The following is an 11181-nucleotide window of genomic DNA, read 5'->3' as shown; positions in this document are numbered from 1 at the left end:
TTTTCACAATGGAAAGTTCTACATGATCTTAAGAACCAAAATATCATGATTTGAAAAACAATATGGAAAGTTATTTGCAGTACAAACTCTATCACATTTACTTAAAAGCAGCCGAAGTTGCTTTTTTCCAGGTATACAGGCAACATTCCACACCATTCAATACTACCTTCCTTTTGTGAAACATTTTCTTCTGGTGGCTTCCAGAATACCAGCCTCCTGATTTTTCTTCTAGGTCACTGGTGGGTCCTTCTCAGTGTTTTACTGGTTCCTCTTCTTCTCTGCGTCTCAATGCTGGCATACCTTAGGTCTCTGTCTTTTGCCACCTTCTCTTCTCTAGATGTACTAGGTGATCTCATCCAAAGTCATGGTTATTCCCTAATGACTCTCAAATTAATTTTCCAGTCCCAAATTGTACTCTGAAGTCCAGACTTGGATATCCAATTGCCTACACAGCATTTCCAACCTAACATAGCCAAAACAGAATTTGATTCCACATTCCTCCAAACCTGTCCCTTCTCCAGTATACTTCTCAGAATTTCAGAGTTCACCCAATTGACAGGTCAAAAATCTGAGTCATCCTTTACTCCTCTCCTTCTTCCTCCTCATATCCAAGCTATCAGCAGACATTATCTTCTCTATTTACAAAATAGAGTCTGAATCCAACCTCTAACCCCTCCCACCTCAACATTTATCACACTAGTCCAAAACTGTTACCTAGAACACTATAATAACCTAACCAGTCTCTGCTTTTCTTTAATCTTTTTCACTCTAACCTTAGCATTGTAGCTCCATATTTCATAAAGGTAAATCAAATTATGTCACTCCTCTTCTCAATCGAATTGCTTCCCATTTACACATCCACGCCAGGCTATAAGGACCTGGCTTTCTTCCTTATGTCACTTCTTACCATTCTTCTCTCTTAATCACTATGCTGTAACCTTACTGGCCTCTTTGTTATTCCTCAAACATGCCAAGTAAGTTAACATTTTAGGGCCTTTTCACTTGTTTTTTACCTTTGTCCAGAATGCTCTTTCCCCAAATATTTATATGGTTCATAAGCTTCCTTCATTGGGGCCTCTGCATATGTCATCTCTTCAAACAGGCTTTCCTAAACCATCTTATCTAAAGTTTCAACCCTCTCCACATTCTGTCCCAATGGGATTCATCCCAGGATGCAAAGATGATTCAATATACATAAATCAGTAAACGTGATATATCATGTTAACAGAATGAAGGGCAAAACCCCTTCATTAGGGCTTTTAATTGTTGAGATTAGATAATTTTAATAATTTTAATAATTGAGATTAGATAATCTCAAAAGATACAAAAAAAGCATTTGACAAAATTCAACACATTCTATCCCTATTCCCTGCCCTTTCTTTATAGCATTTGATATATGTTATTGTCTGTCTTCTCCACTGGAATGTACACTCCATAAAAACAGGCACTTTGGGCTGGGTGCAATGGCTCACACCTCTAATCCCAACACTTCGGGAGGCCAAGGCGGGTGGATCACTTGAGATCAAGAGTTCGAGACCAGCCTGATCAACATGACGGAACCCTGTCTCTACTAAAAATACAAAAATTAGCTGGGCATGGTGGCTGGCACCTGTAATCCCAGCTACTTGTGAGGCTGAGGCAGGAGAATCGCTTGAACCAGAAAGTAGAGGTTGCAGCGAGTCGAGATCATGCCACTGCACTCCAGCCTGGGCAACAGAGCGAGACTCCATCTCAAAAAACAAAAACAAAAACAAACCCCAAGTACTTTGTATTGGTCACAACTGTATAACCAGCACACAGAAGAGTACCTGGCACAGAGTAAGGAGCTCAATAAATATTTATTGAATCAATAAATGAGTCAATGGATGAATGGGATTTCTAGTCTGAACACCATCCAATAATATAGTTTAGGGTTTGTTTTTTTTAATGGGGGGAAAAAAAAGGAACCCCAAGTATGCATCCTTAAAGACAAAATTAATTCTGCTTGATTCTTCTCAAATTGAGGCAAATTTTTTTTTTTTTTTTTGAGACAGAGTCTCGCTCTGTCACCCAGGCCGGAGTGCAGTGGCACAATCTTGGCTCACTGCAACCTCCGCCTCCCAGGTTCTATTTTTAGTAGAGACGGGGTTTTACCATATTGGTCAGCCTCATCTCAAAGACCTGACCTCATGATCCACCCACCTTGGCCTCCCAAAGTGCTGGGATTACAGGCGTAAGCCACCATGCCCAGCAGGCAAAATTTTATAGTACATTTTCAGCAAGATATTCTAGCTATTATTGATTTTTTTTTAAACTACAGAATTCCTTCTAAAAGTAAAATTTCAGTTAGTTTATTTAGTCCTTAACACTTAAAAACTGAAGCTACAGACACACACACATACACATATACATATACAATACACACAAACAAAATAGAGCAGTTCCATGAAATCAGACATATACAGGAATGTCTTGATTACCCAACAAATCCTCTTCCCTTCCTTCCCTCATCAAATTGCTATGATTGAAGGCCCAGGAAGTTACCAACTACTTAGGGCTTTCAGAGTCATACATGTCGCATCCTGTTAACTTGGTGCTAGTGCTGTTGTTCATAGTAAGAGAAATGACAATATCCCCAGAGGCAGCAAAGTATTTTGCATGTTTATGCCTGTGAATTAACTGTCACCACATATTGCCTGCTGTCTTCCATCAATGCAGCTCATAGTACCCCAAAATGTGAAAAAATCCTACCACAAAACGGATGTGTCTTTTCATGTATAATTTGGTAGAAGGCAGAGCCTGATGATGAAGGGGTCCATTTTTCACTGGTAGGCTAAAAAAAATCTAAATCTTTAAAAATCAGTTAGCCACACCAAGGCTCTCCTAAGCCATGAACAGAAGGCCAGTCTGAGTACTCCTTGAGGATGGCAATCTGTTAGTGAAATGAAAATGGGAACTCAAGATGAGCCATTTTGCTCTAGCAATGAGGAGGGAGTTTTGTCCAGTATGCTCAGTTTATGTCAACATTCATTTAATATTGATTGTTGTAGTTTATGCCCTCTGCTCTGGGAACGGAAGAATGATGAACACTACTTCTTATAAAAAGTTTCAAGCCTTGTAACCCCTGTGAAAATAAATAGTCCAAATACCAGCTCCATTTCTTTCCCTGCAGGCACACAAAAGGAAAATTACTTATCAAATATTTTACTATGCTTTTTCTCTATTTCCTCCTCCTTCCCTAGGAAGAGTTTGCAGCATCCTGCATGCACATATCAAAATTAGTTCCGGGGGAAAATGAGCTCAGTCACTAAGTAACATTTAAACCAGAAAGTACCCAATTCCAAGGGCTAAACATCCATTTTATTATGTTGGCAAAAAAATTTAAGTACTATGCAATGGAAATGTGTCATCATTCTCACACTCTAGGAGATAACATAGGAGCCGATATTATTACATTACTGCCTATATTAAATATGTAAATAGCAGTTTTTGATAATGAGATAATTATATATGGTTTATTTTTTTATTTTTTGAGATAGGGTTTTGCTCTGTTTGTTGCCCAAGCTGGAATGCAGCAGTGATCACAGCTCGCTGTAGCCTCGACTTCCCAGCCTCAAGCAATCCTCCTGCCTCAGCCTCCCGAGTAGCTGGGACCACAGGCATAAGCCATTATGCCTGGCTAATTTTTTAAAATTTTAGTATAGGCATGGTCTTGCTACATTGCCCAGGATGATCTCAAATTCCAGGACTCCAGGTGCGGGGGCTCATGTCCGTAATCCCAGCACTTTGGGAGGCCAAGGCGGGTAGATCACTTGAGGTCAGGAGTTCGAGACCAGGTGGCCAACAGGAAGAAACATCTTCTCTACTGAAAAAACAAAAATTAGCCAGGCATGGTGGTACACACCTGTAATCCCAGCTTCTCCGGAGTCTGAGGCAGGAGAATCGCTTGAACCCAGGAGGCAGTGGTTGCAGTGAGCTGAGATTACACCACCGCACTCCAGCCTGGGGGACAGAGCAAGACTCCTTCTCAAAAAAAAAAAAAAAAAGAAATCCAGGCCTCAAGGGATCCTCCTGCCTCGACCTCCCCAAGTGCTGGGATTGCAGGCATGAGCCACAATGCCCGGCCTATGTACGGTTTTGTTACACCAGTCTCATTACAGTCACACTTTATATATATGCAACTGTAACTATCAAGAGTTATATCCTAGATAAGACTAGAAAGAATAAGTGCCAATAAATTCACATTAAAGTCATTGGAATGAATTTGGAAGGCAAACACTTCATTTTGACTTTGTGGAGGCAGCAGGCTTAAGGTTTGGAAACAAGGAAAGGCATAAATTCTCTTGATGAAATTAAGCTATATGAAATCCCTCAACATGATGAAAGTAAATTTATTTACCTGAATAGAACTCATGTTTACTGTCCTTTCTTCTGGGCTTTCCTTAAAAACAAACAAACAAAACACAAAACAAAACAAAAAAGAAGTGGGGAGATATGGGGATAGAAATACTTGGTTAGTACAAATCATCAGAAAATTAAGATGGCACTTCACTTGCTCATTTGCAAAGTTCTATTCCTACCATCACTTTTGGATTCCTTTCAAATAACCATCAGCTTTAAGAAATAACATTTTAAAAATTATTGCTAAGTGAAAACTCCTAAACTATGTATAACAGGCCAGGTACAGTGGCTCACACCTGTAATCTCAACACTTTGGGAGGCCAAGCCGGGCAGATCTCTTGAGACTAGGAGTTCGAGATCAGCCTGGTCAACATGAGACCTTGTCTCTATTCAAATAAATAAACTGTGTATAACACAATGCCTTTTTAACAGAATTGTTAGAATAATTAAAATAGTTGTTTTAGATGTAGGCAGGTTTGTATCATATATCATTTTATAAACATAAAATAGTAAATATAAACAAAATAAACTGGTGAAAGTACTTCTAAAACTTCATATTCGGAGTACAATCCCTCTATTCAGAGTACAACTCCTCTGAGTTGTGGAATGTCTGTATTTTTTCACACCACATCATCCTCTGTGCCATAGAGTGTTGGTTACGTACCATTTCTTTTTTCTTTTCACTGACACATAATAATTGTACATATCTATGTGGTACAATGCAATGTTTCAATATGCGTATACATTGTTTAATGATCAAACCATGGTAATTAGCATATCTATCACTGTAAACATTATTTCTTTGCTGTGGGAACATTCAAAGTCCTCTCTTGGCTACTGGAAACATAAACGCATTTCTTAAAAGAACTAAAAGCTAGGCCGGGCATGGTGGCTTATGCCTGTAATCCCAGCACTTTGGGAGGCCAAGGAAGGTGGATCACAAGGTCAGAAGTTTGAGACCAGCCGGGCCAACGTGGTGAAGCCCCGTCTCTACTAAAAAAAAATACAAAAATTAGCCGGGCATGGTGGCATGCACCTGTAATTCCAGCTACTCAGGAGGCTGAGGCGGGAAAATTGCTTGAACCTGGGAGGCGGAGGTTGCAGTGAGCCAAGATCGTGCCACTGCACCCCAGCCTGGGCAACAGAGCAAAACTCCATCAAAAAAAAGAACTAAAAGCTAATGGTGCTGGGGTCTCAATATATAAAGCTAACTACTTTTGGCTCCTGCTTCAGGAAAGTCCATAACAAGTATGAATCACTGCTTCTGCCCTCTCTCCCTCCAAATCATTGGGTTTTTGAGGATTACAACAATGCTCCAATATTGTCTCCAGATTTTTTCCCCAAGCTGCTGACATCCATCCTGCGAAGTCTGATTCTGGCAGTCTGCCTGTGCACATTCCAATAGCAAATGACAAATATGCTATTATTCCTACCTGACTGACAATGATCACACGACATATCTGATCTCTTAGAAGCAGGAAAGTGGAAAAAAAAAGTTTTTGAAATTGATGAATATACTACTCACTGATGAATTCCATATTCTATTTATTTCTCTAGCTTGAACATCTCTTCTGAACACCAAGCTCCAACTGTCTACTTACATTTTTTTCTTGGATGTCTAACAAGCATCTCAAATTTAAGCAGGTCAAACAGAACTTGATTCTCAAATTGTCCTCCTCACAAAACAAAATAACCTCTCCTGTTCTCTCATCAGTATTCCTCTGAATAATAAATGGAACTACCACCAACTCAACTGTTCAAGTCAAAAAACCAAAGTCAGCCGGGCGCGGTGGCTCATGCCTGTAATCCCAACACTTTGGGAGGCCGAGGCAGGTGGATTACCCGAGGTCAGGAGTTCAAGACCAGCCTGGTCAACATGGTGAAAACCCATCTCTACTAAAAATACAAAAAAATTAGTTGGGCACGGTAGCGGGCGCCTGTAATTCCAGCTACTTGGGAGGCTGAGGCAGGAAAATCACTTGAACTCGGGAGGCGGAGGTTTCAGAAAGCCGAAATCATATCATTACACTTCAACCTAGGCAACAAGAGCAAAACTCTGTCTCACAAAGAAAAAAAAGGCCAGGCGCGGTGGTTCAAGCCTGTAATCCCAGCACTTTGGGAGGCCGAGGAGGGTGGATCATGAGGTCAGGAGATCAAGACCATCCTGGCTAACACGGTGAAACCCCGTCTCTACTAAAAAATACAAAAAATTAGCCAGGCGTGGTGGCGGGCACCTGTAGTCCCAGCTACTCAGGAGGCTGAGGCAGGAGAATGGCGTGAACCTGGGAGGCAGAGCTTGCAGTGAGCCGAGATCGCACACTGCATTCCAGCCTGAGCAACAGAGCGAGACTCCGTCTCAAGAAAATAAAAAAAAGTCATTTTCTCATTCCCACTTCCAATCAAACTATCATCAAGTCCCATCTGTTCTACCACTGCAATATACCTCAAATCGTCCATTTCTGTCAATTTCCATTACTACCCCTTGGATACAAATCACTGTCAATATCTGTTGTCTAGACTTCAGCAATAGCCACCTAATGGGTGTTCCTGTTCCCACTCGGGCCTCTTCTTATAACCCCATACTCCAAAAAGAAGCCAAAGTGATCTCTATTGGCCGGGCACAGTGGCTCATGCCTATAATCCCAGCACTTTTGGGAGGCCTAGGCGGGTGGATCACTTGAGGTCAGGAGTTCAAGACCAGCCTGACCAACACGGTGAAACCCTGTCCCTACTAAAAATACAAAAATTAGCCGGGCAAGCCTGTAATCCCAGCTATTTGGAGAGGTGAGCCCATGAAAGAAATCCACCTTGAACCCCGGAAGGTTGGAGGTTGCAGTGGAGCCTGAGATTGTGCCCACTGCACTCCAGCCTGGGGTGACAAGAGAGAGACACTGTCTTCAAAAAAAAAAAAAAAAAAAAAAGTGATATCCTATCAACATCAAATCAGACCATTTTACAACCCTACTTAAAATCATTCCAGCCAGGTGCGGTAGCTCACGCCTGTAATCCCAGCACTTCGGGAGGTCAAGGCAGGCGGATCCCCTGTGGTCAGGAGTTCAAGACCAGCCTGGCCAACATGGTGAAACTCCGTCTCTACTAAAAATACAAAAATTAGCCAGGCGTGGTAGCACATGCCTGTAATCCCAGCTACTTGGGAGGCTAAGGCAGGAGAATCGCTAGAACCCTGGAGGAGGAGGTTGTGGTGAGCCGAGATTGCGCCATTGCACTCCAGCCTGGGCAACAAGAGCAAAACTCTGTCTTGGGGAAAAAAAAAAAAAAAAAAGCCATACTGCCCAAAGCAATTTACAGATTCAATGCTATTCCTATTAAACTAACAATAACGTATCCATCGACAGATGAATGGATAAAGAAAATGTGGTAGATATATACAATGGGATATTATTCAACCATACAAAATAATGAAATTCTGTCATTTGTGGCTATGTGGATGGAAGTGGAGTACATTATGGTAAAGGAAATAAGCCAAGCACAGAAAGACAAACACTGCATGTTCTCACACATATGTGGGAGCTAAAAAAGTGGATCTCATGGAGGTAGAGAGTAGAATGATGGTCACCAGAGGCTAGGAGAAGGGGGTGGGGGACAGATGTGAAGAGAGGTTGGTTAATGGGTCCAAAATACAGTTAGATAGAAGGAATACATTCTAGTGTTTAATATCACAGTAGTGTGACTATAAGTAATAATTTATTGTATATTTCAAAGTGGCTAGAAGAGATTTGGGATATTCTTAACATGGAAAATGGTAAGATATCCCATTTACTCTAACTTGATCATTACATATTGTATGCTGTATCAAAATATCATATAAATACCCCAAATTTAAAAAAACAACCAAAAAAAGAAAAACAATGTCCCTTTTGTTTTTGAGACAAGGTCTCACTCTGTCACCCAGGCTAGAGTTCAATGGAGCAATCACAGCTCACAGCAACCTTGACTTCCTAGGCTCATGTGATCCTCCCACCTCAACTTCCCAAGTAACTGAGAGCACAGGTGCATGCCACCAAACCAAGCTAAGTTTTTATGTAAAGACAGCATCACACTATATTGCCAAGGCTGGTCTCAAACTCCTGGGCTCAAGCAATCCTCCCACCTTAGCCTCCCAAAGTGCTGGGATTACAAGCATGAATCACAGTGCATGGCCCCAGTGTCCTCTCTTGCTTGTTACTGATCCAGGGTCAATTTACTCTGGAAGTTCAGCTTCCTCTCCTGTAAAACAGGGATAGTGATACCTAGTTTTGAGGCCTAACACATATATGTACATTATAGGCCAAGTCTGGCGAGTCACAAGTCTTCAATAATTGTTAATTCCTGGCCATAATAAAAATAAAATAAAAAAATAATAGATGTTGGCATGGATGTGGTGAAAAGGGAACCCTTCTACACTGCTGATGGGAATGTAAATTAGTACAACCACTATGGAAAACAGTGTGGAGATTCCTTAAACAACTAAAAGTAGAACTACCATTTGATCCAGTAATCCCACTACTGGGTATCTACCCAGAGGAAAAGAAGTCATTATACAAAAAAAAAGGCACTTGTGCATGCATGTTTATAGCAGCAGAATTTGCAATTGCAAAAATGTGGAACTAACCCAAACACCCATCAATCAATGAGTGGGTAAATAAACTGTGGCATATATATATGATGAAATACTACTCAGCCATAAAAATGAATGAATTAATGGCATTTGCAGCAATCTAGATGGGATTGGAGACTATTATTCTAAGTGAAGTAACTCAGGAATGGAAAAAAACATTGTATGTTCTCACTCATAAGTGGGAGCTAAGCTATGAGGATGCAAGGGCATATGAATGACACAACGGACTCTGGGGACTCGGGGAAAGGGTGGGAAGGGAGTGAGGGATAAAAGACCACAAATTGGGTTCAGTGTATACTGCTCAGGTGATGTGTGCACCAAAATCTCACAAATCACCACTAAATAACTTACTCATGTAACCAAATACCACCTGTTCCCCAAAAACTTATGGAAATAAAACATCGAAAAATAATAAATAAATAAATAAACAAATAAATAATTGTTAATTATTTTTCCCTTTTAGCAATAAATCAATCTTCCTGAGGCTATTCCTTCCTCTTTCAGATGGGAATAATGGTGCCTAACCTTACAACCTTACAGGACTGCTTTGATAATCAAAGAGTCAATGTATATTGTGGTACTTAAAAAAAGAGGATAAGGCAGGAGCGGTGGCTCACATCTGTAACCCCAGCACTTAGGGAGGCCGAGGAGGGAGGACCACCTGAGGTCAGGAGTTCGAGACCAGCCTAACCAACATGGTGAAACCCATCTCTACTAAAAACACAAAAATTAGCTGGGTGTGGTGGCGGGTGCCTATAATCCCAGCTACTCAGGAGGCTGAAACAGCAGAATTACTTGAACCCAGGAGGCAGAGATTGCAGTGAGCCAAGATCGTGCCACTGCACTCCAGCCTGGGTGACGAGAGTGAAACACTGTCTCAAAAAAAAAAAGAGGGTAAGTTATTAAACAAAGGCAAGGCAAAACATTAGTACCATCATAATAATTATTATCATTACAATTATTTATGTCTGCACTTGACTCACTTGTCTTTATGAAGTTCAACATTATCTCATAAAAGTCTTATATGACAATCTAGCCTGAGCTATTTTCCAAACTAAATTGGTCACTTTACCCAGTAATGTGTAAAAGGGAATTGTTATCCATCACCAAACAGGATTTATTCTAAGAATGCAAGGTTGGTTAAACATCTGAACCTCAATTAATGTAATATACCATATCAGTAGAATAGAGGACAAAAACCACCAAACCATGTTTATAGATGCAGAAAAATCGTTTCACAACATCTAACACCCATTCATAATAAAAAAAAACATTCGGCCAGGCGTGGTGGCTCACGTCTGTAATCCCAGCACTTTGGGAGGCCAAGGTGGGCAGATCACCTGAGGTCAGGAGTTTGAGACCAGCCTGGCCAACATGGTAAAACCCCCATCTCTACTAAAAATACAAAAATTAGCCGGGCGTGGTGGCAGGTGCCTATAATCCCAGCTACTTGGGAGACTGAGGCAAGAGAATTGCTTGAACCCAGGAGGTGGAGGTTGCAGTGAGCCAAGACTGCACCACTGCACTCCAGCCTGGGCAAGAAGAACGAGATTCCATCAAAAAACACCATTCAACAAACTAGGAATAGAAGGGCAGTTCCCCAACCTGACAAACGACAAAGTGAAATGTTTCTCCCTACGATTAAGTGGCCATTCTTGCCATTTTATTCGACATAGTACCTGAGGTTCTAGGCAGTACAATTAGGCAAGACAAAGAAAAGGCATTCAAATTTAAAAGGAAAAAACAAAACTATCTCTATTTGCAGAAGACATAATCTTGTATGTGGAAAATCCTAAGGAATATACCAAAAGCTATAAAACTAATAAATGAGTTCAACAACATTATGAGATATAAGATCAATATATGGATGCAGATCAATTGCATTTCTATATAATAGCAATAAGCAATCCAAAACTGAAATCAAGAAAAATATTCCATTTATGATAACATCAAAAAACACAATACTTAGGAATAAATTTAACCAAAAAAGTATAAAATTTATAATCTGAAAACTGCAAAACATTGTTGAAAGAAACTGAAGACCTACATAAATGGAACGACATATGATGTTCATGCATTGGAAGAATATTATTAGGATGGCAATACTACCCAAATTTCTACAGATTACAAGCCATTATCTATCAGAATAGCAGCTGGATTCTTTTTTTTTTTTTTTTTTTTTT

The 11181-nt window shown here is 40.5% G+C and overlaps 1 protein-coding gene across 1 annotated transcript in view; it reads right to left on the bottom strand.

Annotated features, from left to right (window-relative positions):
- Positions 1–2310: 2310 nt before the first annotated feature.
- Positions 2311–11181, bottom strand: part of LOC108515964 (centromere protein I-like) — a gene marked incomplete at its 5' end in the record, with an annotated part of 16769 nt that continues 7898 nt past the window's right edge. Inside the window, 2 exons of the mRNA XM_017853172.1 lie at positions 2311–3145; positions 4379–4420. Of these exons, the coding sequence (XP_017708661.1) occupies positions 3011–3145; positions 4379–4420 (177 nt within the window). The remainder of the gene's footprint in view (positions 3146–4378; positions 4421–11181) is intronic.

Source organism: Rhinopithecus bieti, unplaced genomic scaffold, assembly GCF_001698545.2.
Source record: "Rhinopithecus bieti isolate Rb0 unplaced genomic scaffold, ASM169854v2 scaffold_37406, whole genome shotgun sequence".
Lineage (NCBI taxonomy): Eukaryota > Metazoa > Chordata > Mammalia > Primates > Cercopithecidae > Rhinopithecus > Rhinopithecus bieti.
Note: the sequence above shows the minus strand (reverse complement) of the source record. Positions and strands in the feature narration are given on the sequence as shown.